Genomic DNA, 12,500 nt, shown 5'->3' on the forward strand with positions numbered 1-12,500 from the left:
TTACAGTGGTTATTTTAGACATGATGTACCGCCAGTGTCTTTCTCTCACAGCTACTGGAGCGCCGCTGCTCCTCTTATTGTGCTGCTGTTACGTTATTTTATGTACTTTACTGTTACAAGACGATTGTGCTCGTGTCTAATGATCTATTATCAGAACCTACAATTTCAATGTGTGTCATTTAAATAAATGCATGAATTTTACATGCACACAATAAATTATTGCTATATTAAATTAAATCTACTCTCACTATTGGAAAAAAAAAAAAGAAAATCCCCAAAACATCTAATTATCATTGCGCTGTACCAGTAAACACAGAGTGCTACTAATATATTTAATCGAGTTGTTGTTTTGTTTTTTCTGTTTAAAAAAAAAAAAGAAATCCTCAGCACAATTCTCAATGCTGTGCACCCACTTTGCAAATGCATAAGCAAAAATGAAACCCGCAAAAAAAAGAGAGAACCAAAGCACAAATTGCATGCAAACTCACCAACTACTGCAACAAATCATGTTTGTGCCCCATGGCTCTGATTCTTTATCAGAACATGCAGGTCTTCCTCGTGATTAACACACATTAGCATATGAGCAAAATTCCGTCGTAGGTAGACAAATTCTAGCGCTTGTCAGCACGTAACGGTAAGCACAGTAATCAAGGTTTCATATTCCACTATATGGAAAACACTGTAACGAGAAAATATAGAAACTGTGAGTGCGCGGATAAATAAGTTAATAATGGAAAATAATGCATAGAGAACCTGCTCGATCGTGCTTAACAGAAAAATGCACAATAAAGATCACTGCTTTTTTTTTTTTTTTTACGGACACAAAATGTGGCATTCGGCTGTGTTTAACATAAATAAATAAATAAATAAATAAAAGATTTAAAAAAAAAAAAAAAAAAATCATGCTTAGAATTTTTGGGAAGAAATGTGCAAAAAAAGGCTCAAGTGAAATGAAGTGAATTTTACTGGCTTCAGATTATATCTGAGCAGAATTCTGTAATGTGTACAAACGCGGTATAATTGTCTTGCTCTGATTATAATTCATAGGCAACAATAAAGCCACTGTACCAAACTCCGCCTCCTCTTTGATTCACCAATCCCGAGCAAGCTTTCTTCCTGGCCGACCTACATAAATTATTGACTGAAAGACCTCAAGTGTCAAAACTGACATATCTTAGTGAATAAGCAAATGAAAGAAAGACCCTTCATTGTGTCTCTGACAAGCACCACAAAGACACACACGCATGCACATGCACACACACACACACACACACACACACACACAGAGTGAAGCAAGCCAAGACTTTGGGCAATCCTGCGTAAAAGCATGCACACACTAGTACACACAAGAAGAGTCCATGCGTGCCTACACTTACACACTTACACACACACACACATACACACACACACACACACGGCCATGCCCCGTCTTCTCCCCGGGGTAGCATGTGGGCATATTCCCAATAAAACACCTTCTTAGCAGTAATAGGCCACTGTTCTCATTTCACTGCTCCCAGAGGCCTCATGATAAATTTAGCAGATCGAGTCTGCGCTGTTCTTCTGCACTTCCTCCCTCTCGCTTCTCTTAAAGCACATGTATATCTAAAACTAAATAAGATAACGTCATTTCTACAGCGCAGTTTAAGTTGCAGCCGGCTCCGACACACAAGCTCGGCTCCTGAGCAGGTAAGGCGTTGCTCCGCACACGAGCTCGGATGGTGGCGTGCCTCCTGGAGCCAAGGTCGGTGTGTCCGGCATTAACAAAGACAAATGACATTATTATGTTGGAAATGTCTGATGTAAAAACATATGGCGTAACGTGAAGCAGTCATTCGACGTGCGCCATGTTTAAAAGCGTCTGCTTCTTGGAAGAAGGACCTTTCCTACTGCAGAAAGAACAGTTTTAATCTCTCCTCTGACTAAACTAAATCTGCTGTTTACTTAAAGAGGCCTGAACTGAGCAGGTGGGAAATTTAACAGCTAACAGCTGGTGCTCAGGGCAACAACCTTCATCTCACACACACACACACACACACACACACACACACACAAAACTTGGCATTACTCATTTTGGACTATTTTCCGTACTAATAGATTAATAGTGAATAATAATAACAATATTAACAGTGTGCAATAATTATTACGGCAGTTCACGTCAACATTCACTGGTTTAAACATCTGTAGAAAAATGTCTTTTAAGAGAGAAAAAAAAATAATCTGCTCACGTTACGTTACAGCAGCTCTTTTAAACATAACGACAAATAATAGTTAAAGGACCCACAGTTTTCCCGTCAGTAATAAACCTGAACACTTAGAATATTTCAACTGATCTAGGACACGAACACAAAGGAACGATTGCGATTTGTTCGATCCAAACTGGCGGTTTTGAACTACAATATTAAAATTGCAATTTTCTTGGCAAGCCGTTGCCTTCCTTCAGGTTCTCGCTCAGCCGTGGTTTTCGCTTAGTCAAAACAAGACTTCTTTTTTCTCAGTGCCGTACAGGAGAAATTAGGTGGGTGGGGAAATTTTGTTTTCTTCATTACATCGTGATTGATTCATAGTGCGCACATTATTGACTCATATGCTATTTATGAAATCCTTATCAAAAAATTCCTATCTGTGAAAGCACAAGAGAAAAAGCCACACGCTACCATATTTGAACATGAGGAGGTTCAGTCAGAAATGACTTCTTCTTCTGAATTAAATAACAGGTGTTGTGTTGAGTTGAGTGAGTCGCTGTTGTACTGCACACGAAAACAGACACGTACGTGATTTCCTCGAGCCAAATCGACCTTAACAAACACAAAACAAGTCATGGTGTTTGAGCGCATGCTGTAAATACTCACTTAGCTTATATTTTGTCTACTGACAGATGGCAACCTCAGGAGACGTACTGACAGGAAAAGGTGATGTAGGAACAGACGAGGTTTGAGACGGAACAAACGGAAACGCACAAAGTGAGAGAGATACAATCACTAAGTGATGGACAGTAGTGTTCAACAAAGAGCGCTCAGTATGTTTTTCTCTAAGAGAAAAATAAAAGAAAGAAAAAAAGAAAGAAGGAAAGAAAGACACACTACTCAACCGTGCCCTCCAACAACAACCCTTTATCCACAAGCCTCTTTCTTGCACATTAGCTGGTATTTCTGTCACGTGTCTCAACCAACCGCTACCATGATCCATGTCACTAGGCGTACAACACAATCACACACACGACATTCCTTACACACACACACACACTACCCTGTTAGCTTTACAAACAGCTGTGGGTATCTATTCGTAAGCGGCCCTCGGTGCAGACAAATTGCTCTGGAAACGCAGGGCGCGCTTCACATAGAGTGGTGGGACACACGCGGCAGCACGTGAGGGAAGAAACGATAGGAAAATGAAAAGGAGGGAGGGGCGTAGGGGTAGAAGATGTTATGGGAACGCTGCAGGGAGAAATCATTAGGGCTAAAATGAAAAGGTCTTGGAAATGGCACTGCAACTTTAAGAGGCGACAGTAATCTGATGGCTGAGTACGAGATGACTTTATCCCGACAGCGGCATCCACAGCAGTCCCTGATGCGCCGCTCGCGTGAAGTGGAACGCGTTTGTACAATATGACAAGGCAAAACAAGATGCACAAGTGCAGGGAAATGGAGAGATGGAGAAAGTGCACAGCACGCATTCGTCTTTCCGTCCTTGTGAGCGTTAACAATTATTAATGTAGCCAATTAATGATGAACTACACCTGAACTGCAGCTAACCCTAATCTTTAACCTCGACCTCCGTAAAGAAAAAAAAGAAAGAAAGATTTCTGAGGACCGGCCAAATGTCATCTGCCGAACCCAAAGGTTAGATGTTCTGATCGCTGTGGGAACATTTGAACCTCGGCAATTTATACAAACAAGATATCACACATGTATGATAATGTTCTGGCTGGTACAAGGTTTGCCCTCTGCATGACTTCCAGCAGTGTTTTATTCAGGCTGTAATCCAGTCAGGCCGGCTAGCATGGTGATCAAGATCAGCTCTTTCGAGGGTTTTCTTTTAACTTTCTCTCCTCGTTTTGTCTCACTGGCCTCTCCTCAGCTGGACTGAGAACGTCGGTGCTGCCGGATCCGTCTGGAAGCCCTGGCCAGGCTCCAGAGAACCCCAGCAAACCACATTGCTAATAGCTTACAGATTGCAGCACTGTGGTGTACATGTGTCAGGACAATGCCATGACCAAAAAAAAAAAAAAAAAACAGCATCAGGCCACAGCACTGTGTCATGTAGTGCTCTGCTGTGAAGGAGTGTGTGTGTGTGTGTGTGTGTGTGTGTGTGTGTGTGTGTGTGTTGGTTGGATGGTGCAGTAAATATACTCGGCTTCCATCTTCATGAAAGGACATTATCATTTGACCCCACTTGGCCTAGTGGAAACTGTATACGGTCATGAGAGACAGAGACTGCCAGAGTGCAGGGAAAATAAATAGACGTTCCTTTGCTAAAATAGCCTCGTGCATTTGTAAATGACATTTGGTGCATTTTTAGAAAGGAAAAGAAAAAAAAAAAACATCAAAATGCCAATTGCATTCTCTACCGTGAAAGATGAATGCAATACGTACTGTACAGAGAATCATTCTGCCTTCACTTCCCCCTGCATGAACTCCACAAACAGGGGAAGTCATAAAACCTCATTAACCAAAAACAACAACAACAACAACAACCCCTTCTTGCTTTTCCTGGTTTTCAGGTGCACCAGCAGTATCCTGGAGGCCAAACTAAGAACAATCCATTTACAAAGACACCTTATTGTTTATCTTCATGTTTCTGTAAAAGTGGAGCGTTCGGTTGGTCGATGACGTGCTCTGCTCTGATTAGGGTAACAAACCAAAAGCGTCAAAAGCTCACGCTCGTGTTCGAGTTTATAAGAGCGGAGATCGAATTTATTCATTGTCCCCCCCCAAAAAAAATAAGGACCATGATTCCAAACTGGGATAATCTGAGAGGTTTTCCACCAGCAGCGGTCTGACTCCTGTCTGTGTAACGTCATCGGCGCAGCCGCGTGTCATACAATCCTCTGTAGGCGCTGCCTGATTTCCCATCATCCCGTGCGGTTAACCCTGCCATCTTTTCTGCTTCTTTCTCTTTCTTCTTCTTCCCCCCTTCTTTCTCCTCGTTCCACCGAGAGGCTGGACTATCAACGAGGGTCTGCGAGTGTTGTTTCTAATTACCTATTTCTCCACTCCTGATCCTGTGGCGGGTATAATTAGTTACCTGGGGCTGCAATCCAATTTGAAGTGATGACAAGAGAGTGATCCATGAAAAAGTAATAAGTTAAATCCAATTTCAGACTGCCTCTAATTAAATGCACATGGAACTAATGACTCAAACCCTAGCATTTCGGTGATAACCGTAATTAGCAAAGAGGGAGTTGCACTCGTTCTGTCTGTCTCTCTCTCTCTCTCTCTCTCTCTCTCTGCGTGCTGTAGGTGTGGCAGGAACGTGGCATGGATTCCTTTTAATTACTTGTGTCATTTTTCCTGCTAATGTTATCATTTTTGATTAGTCTTTGTACACGTCAATCCCCGGCCTTCTGTCTGACAGCGTGAAAGGCGAGCATTAGTACTGTCGTGTAAATGAGGGCACACGGAAACGCCACTGGTAACTAAAACTTAAAGAAACTTCCGGCACTAAAGATCCAGCTTTCACTCTGGAACTTTGAGCACTAAGACCCATTAGTTCCAGTTCTGTGAATTCTGATAAACTCTGTGATGTAAGAGCTAGGAGATGTGCTGATATATAATATCGATCAATGATGTCACAACACGCTGCTCCGAGAGCTCATGATATCGTTTTAGATAAACGCTTTAATTCCTACAGAATGTGTACTTATCACAGAAAATCTACATTTGTGTAGACGTTAAATAAAGTCAGAATTTGTGTGTGTGCGTTGCTGGGAAATCCAGCAAAAATCTGTAGATTGTGATGCCGTAGATGTTTATTGCCTAACACTATTCGATAAAGCCATTAATCAGATGTTGTGGCAACAAAGTGTTAGGGAATTTCCCTGTAAAACCCCAGTGTTGTCCTGCTGCTGTATCAGTTTATTACCTGTCACTGGAAAGGCCATGGCTTCAAAGCAAGCTGGAGGTGAGAACGATGTAAGCTGGGATCGTCAATATTAATACAGTTGCATGTACAGTAAGTGTGCTCTTTAATAACAAACTCAGGCAGATGATCACAATCAGCAGACGCAATCAAAAACCTCTGACGGACTCGAGCGAAAGACAGACGACAGTCTTTATAAATAGTTTGTGAGTGCATGCGGCTTGGTCTCTGACTGTGTGTGTGTGTGTGTGTGTGTGTGTGTGCATGTGTGCGTGTTGTGGGGATTGTAGCCCAGAGCAGCCACGTTTGGAGGCATCGTTGTATCGATGCTGGGAGTTGGAGTGTGGAGATGGTGGTGATGTGACAGTGAGGAAGTACAATCCTAAGTAGTGCCATAGTCCAATGTGGCTGAAAACTTTCTTTTATAAGGTGCAAAAGAAGCAAACAAAACAGAGATTATGAAAACGGCAAATCGTATAGACAATGAGAAGGCAAGTCGTGTGTGTGTGTGTGTGTGTGTGTGTGTGGTTATGAAAGGCACAGCAACAAACAAAACAGGACAAAGCAGCGGTATATATATATATATATAGTTTTTCCTTTCAGCTTTACAGCTGATAACTCAGCAGACCTAAAAGTTATCCTCTTTCTTAAATTTCCCCTATTTCTTAAATTTCTTTGAAAAAATATCAAATCAGAACCAGACAAATTGACTTAAACATTCATTAGTAATTAAACGTAAACCTGGTCCATCTTTCTTATATAATAATCTGATATTGGGGAAAACCAAGAGAAGAACTTTGTGATGTCTAAGCAAATCTTTTCCACACAGCACACGCTTCATGGTTTTCAGTTATAAAGACATTTGACGTGTTTGATTTATTCTACAGTCGGCGTTACCTACATAAGGTCTGCTTGGAAAGCAAACAGAACAAAATAAACCTTGAGAAGTGGATCAAGAACCCGAGCTTCTATCTTCACGGTTCGACAAGCGGGGGATTTTCCCCTCAGAAACCACTCATTATACGGATAATTATGTTCCACTGTTTTATTAAACAGCTTCACGTTAAGGTCTTAATTAAGCGGCTGGTGTATTACCAGGAGACTCTATAAACAATGCGATGTGCGCGGGCAACATGCTGAACTGATGGTAGGAGCAGAACAACAAACCCAATTAAAGCGGTGGTTTAGGACAGAAGAGAGACGCGCATTCATTTGCACTTTGGTGTTTTTTTTTTAAATAAATGCTCATAACAGATCATTTACCGGCTGCTTAGCAACTAAACTACACCGTGTAGGAGATGCATCTTTGGATAAAAGGTACAATAAACCCAAACCACACACACACACACACACACACACACACACACACACACACACACACACACACACACACACACACACAAGCTGTCTTTTCCAGCGGCCTGAGCGTCAGGTTGGCTGTGGTCTCTGTATTCATTAATAAATTTTAATTTTAAATGGGGCTTTGTGTCTTCTTCTTGTGGGTGTAAGGTCCTGGCCACCAGAATCTACTTTTCATGACCTCCAACTCACTAGACTTGAAGAAGCTTTCAGTTTGATCCACATCCTGACAAATATGCGCACAATGGAAAGGTCAGCATAGCCATATTTTATCCAGTTATTTCCCCGAGACACATCACCATAACGCTTTGAGATCAGACTCTGAAGATACATGCTCATTAAAAACAAAACACCTTCCCCTATGGAGACGTTACTAGACGTGTTCTACAGACGCGTATACGCAAGAGCATCGGCTATTAATTATCAAATATGCCCCGGAGTCGTTTGCTATTTTTGCTGTGAAACAAACAACACCCTCCTTGTTCAAACATGGATAAAGATCTGACAGAGAGTGTGTGGAGGCAAAAGAGAGGACCTAAAATGAGTGCAAATATTGAATCAGACATCACAAGTTGGACTTGTTTAAAAATGATAGCGGATGGGGAAATAACGAGGGCCGGATTTGTTTTGCATGACAAAGGCTAGACAAATAGGAGCCCCAGATCTGAGATGGGGGACGAGCGGCATCTTCTCTGTAGCGCTTCCTGTTGCTGTAGGTAGAAGGTATACGGTGCTGTACGGTGATTGAATGGAGAATCACGGAGCTTCTTTGTATACTGTCTTAAGTTCTGTGTCTTAATGCCGGACTGGAGACTCGTGAAACAAGAGGAGCTACTAGTTTACATACCAGGTACAAGATATCAGATCTTTGAGGTTAGACGTAGAACCCATTCATTCACATTCTACTTCACACACAAACACACACACACACACACACACACACACACAAAAGGCTTGCCAGAAAAGCTGAAAAGAATCCTGAAAGAGGAATCAGTCAGAAGTGTGTCACAGGCTGCGGTTGATCACGGCACAGTTACATTTCAAGTGATATCTGTACCAGAGAATGAGCTCGTGAGCTGTGTAGTAAAGTGCAGTCAACAGCCGCCGGCCTGCCAAGTTTAATTTCCTGTTTATCTAGCACTGACTGGTATGAGCTGTGCTACAAATAACACATGGAGAACGCAAATAAAAATAAGACGCGAGCATAGATACGCACACACACACGTGTACCATTTTCACCCTGCACGTGTGCCGTCTGATACGTGTCTGATGTGTTCTTTAGGTAAACGCAGTTAAAAGCACATGACATACTGAGCAGTTTTATATATATATATATATATATATATATATATATATATATATATATATATATATATACATACACATACATACATACATACACACACACACACAAACACACATATATAGTGAGTTTAGATGAAAAAGAGAAAGTGCCTTACCTGCAGTGCAGCTTGTTTCTCGTTGCTTTTAGGAGACTTAATAGCACCGCTTTGGTGCTGCTGCTGCTGCTTAAGAAGGAGTTGCCTTGCAACCTGTAGAGCCTGAAACAGATTAAAAATAATAACAATAAGGTTAAGGGGAAAAAAAGAATAGCTTTATAGCTTTATAACTTCCATATCTACATAAGCCAAAAGACAACGTGTTCTGGGCTGCAAAGTAGATAACATAACAAAGTGCACACAAACAGACCTCTCTGCTCCTCAGCCTGACTGCTTGCTAACAAATTTACATAGTTTCATTTTGTTGCACATGGAGAACAGTAACAAGCTGACAAAGCAAACAGCTGTGGAAAGATGAAAACACACACACACACACACACACACACACACACGCACACACACACACAAACAAAGGGAACAAAATTGATAGTGAGCAGCTAGCAAAGACTATGCTTCAGTTGAAACCGTACACTTCCGATAAACCCAGGATCTGAATGTCCATTAGCAGTTGGTTAACTTCTATCTTTATTCCCCGTCTCATTCCTTATTCTTTTTCCTAGCCGTGGTTTATAAAACAAATAAAAGGTTTACTGCCGCTCCAGAAAACGGTTATAGGATGCGGCCTTCTGAGTGGAAAACAAAACACAGTGGAGTCACATGTTTATTGCTCTGGCTACTCCCTCTGCCCCTAACTCCCACCCCAGCAACGATAAATAATCAAACTTGCCATCCAGTACAAACAAAAGGCAGTGGCTGTGCTTGAGGAAAAAACAAAAAAACGGTGTTCTGGTGGAGAAAAAAAAAAAAAAAAAAAAAAAAAAAGCAAAGCAGCGAACGCCACGTTCCCACAGAGTGTATGGGGTAGATTCACACCTACACCAGAGCAACATCTGAGTAAATAACCAGCTTCATTCTTTCCATTATCCACACACACGCACGCACACACACACACACACACACACACACAAACGGCTCCCACGATTAAACAAATAGTCGTTGGAATGGTCCAAAAGCCCTGAAACTGCACCTCCGGCACTGCTGAGCCTCTCTGGTGTGCTGTTTGTTAAGTGAGTGTTAAGTGTGTGTGTGTGTGAGAGAGAGACTGTACATAGACACATTTTCATTGCTTTTATAAAGTAATGGTCACATTGGATATTGTAGTAAATCTCATGAAATGGTGCTTGTGCCAGTACCTGCTAACTGGAGCTTAGGAACTGTGTAACGTGTAATGAACAGTGAGCATCAACAGGATGAGTTGTGGGTATTCAGGGGGGGAAAAATATCCTGTGTTATAACTGTAAACTGTACGAATGTTTTCTCGTTTAAAAGATAAATGATAGGACCTTCATGATGCCACCAGTGTGTGGTGTGTCCCACATCGAGAATATGTGAACATTTCATTTTAAGGCTAGTAAAAAAGTCAGGCAAAAGTCTGAGAGTTAATAAGAGACGTTTTTTTTTTTAACAGACCAAAGTTGTGCATATAAACAGAAGGAAAACAGTGACGAACAGAAAAGCTGAGTTTAGGTTAGAGATATTTAACGAGGGGAAGAAGAAAGGGGAAGGGAAGTAAAAGATGGAGAAGATTGGGCAAAATGAACGTAAACACTTACTGACCGCTTCATACACCGGAATGGAAAAAAAGAGCGATCACGGGAACTTGGACTGTGCCGTGGATATTGATGCCAAATGGGCTGGTTTTAGCATTTCACAGAATCTGCTTGATCTCCTTTGATTTTCATGTACAACAGTGACTAGAGCTTACACAGAATAGTGAATGGTGTTTAAGACAAAAACAACAACAAAAAAAAACAACCCCACATCTAGTGAGTCCAGGAGGCAGAGGAGAAGCAACCTGCCTTGTGTCAACGGTGTGGGGAATGTTTCCCTGGCAGACTTTGGGCCTGTTAATACCAAAAGAACGTTGTTTTTGTTCTCCAGAACTTATTTGAGCTGAAGATGTGCATCCATCCATGACCATAATTTACCATCATCTCACGGCCACTTCAACACGATGATGCGCAATATCACGAAGAAAAAGTAGTGTCATGAACATGAGTTCGATGTTCGTCAGAGGCCTTCACCTTCAGCAGGTTCCTACTGAATTCAAAAGAACTTTAAGGATGTGGCAGAACGGGAAATTTCGCAGCAGGAATATACAGCAATTGAGTGAGGCAATCGTGTCAAAATGAACCAGAATCTCAAAGGAACGTTTCCAACACCTTGTCGAGTCCATGCCATGCCGCGAAAGATTGAGTCTGTTGTGTGATCAAAGAGCAGGGAGTCTTAGCCAGTGTTAGTACGGTGTTCCTAATAATGTGGCAGAAAGAACTAAAATACTGATCGGCATACGTTGGCAGAGCGTGCTTTTCTGTGGCGGTTTAAATACTCTCAGTCCTGTAGAAGCAGCTACAATATTGTACAGAACCTCTAAAATTGGCCCAAACTTTTGTGCCACCTTTAAAGTGTTAAATTGTCTTGAAGACGATTTTTTAAAAAAAAAAAAAAAAAAAACTGTATGAATGTCTAGGAGCTGCTGTTTAATCTTAGATTTGTATAAGCTCAATAAAGATGAGGGTAAGAGTTTCGGTACAAGACTGAGACACTCTGGCTTGTGTGTGTGTGTGTGTGTGTGTGTGTGTGTGTGTGTGTGAGATGACATGATGAGGCAGGAATATGACCACAGGCTACAGAGAGGCCACTGCACTGCTGGCTCACTCTAACTGTCTGGACATGGACACACACACACACACACACACACACACACACATGCACACACACAAAAACAATAAATATATGATACACACTCATAACCACATTTGCATACACAATACTGTGTGATATTACATTAAGGCCTCACTACACTGGAACATTCACCTGTGACTCATTCTACAGTAACAACACGAAAATAAAGAGCTCCATCCGTTTCAAACAACTGATCAAAAACATCGAGAGCGTGTTTCCATTCTAGTTTTTTGCCACAAGCTATATCAGGGAAGGGTTTTTGAAGGGGACAATCCCTTAGGTCATGTTCACAACTCAAACCATGAACAGCTCACTCAGCCACCCTCTACACACACACACACACACACACACACAGCAAGCAGTTCTGAAGAAGCAGTACGGCACTAAACTCCCCCACAGCAGTAAATGGGTTGAAACTCTCGATATTAGCAGGAGTGAGAGCATTCGATGAATATGACAAAACTTCAGAGTGATGATCTGATTCTTTTCTTATTATCTTTAAAATACCTGAGAGTTTCAAAGGGCGTCACATGCCAGCCGAAAGAAATGAACAGAAAAGAAAAAGTCAAATTCTTTCATTTCAAGGAAATGCGACAATTCTTTCATCCTTCTTTTATATCGACCATGTTCCATAAGTTCATAAGACAGGTCAAGTCCAGTCTCGCTCTTAAAAAAAACAAACAAAAAAAAAAAAAAACAAAAACCAAACAAACAGAGAATTCTGATTGGCTGTGTGATTCAGCGCGAGACGTGCTTTATCTATGTCCAGCCTCTTGCAAGCTGGAACACAGAGTACTTGATACATAGATGACAAATTACCACACAAGCACATCCACTTCTTAGTCACTTCTGGGAAGT

General features: G+C 41.5%; 1 protein-coding gene across 10 annotated transcripts in view; it reads right to left on the bottom strand.

Moving 5' to 3' along the window:
* The window catches only part of foxp1b (forkhead box P1b), a 167,031-nt gene that overhangs the window by 44,259 nt on the left and 110,272 nt on the right, over window positions 1–12,500 (bottom strand). For all 10 annotated transcript variants that reach the window (XM_060868359.1, XM_060868362.1, XM_060868357.1 and 7 more), the window contains one exon: window positions 8,898–8,999. In XM_060868359.1, the coding sequence (XP_060724342.1) occupies window positions 8,898–8,999 (102 nt within the window). The remainder of the gene's footprint in view (window positions 1–8,897; window positions 9,000–12,500) is intronic.

Source organism: Tachysurus vachellii, chromosome 4 (genome assembly GCF_030014155.1).
Source record: "Tachysurus vachellii isolate PV-2020 chromosome 4, HZAU_Pvac_v1, whole genome shotgun sequence".
Lineage (NCBI taxonomy): Eukaryota > Metazoa > Chordata > Actinopteri > Siluriformes > Bagridae > Tachysurus > Tachysurus vachellii.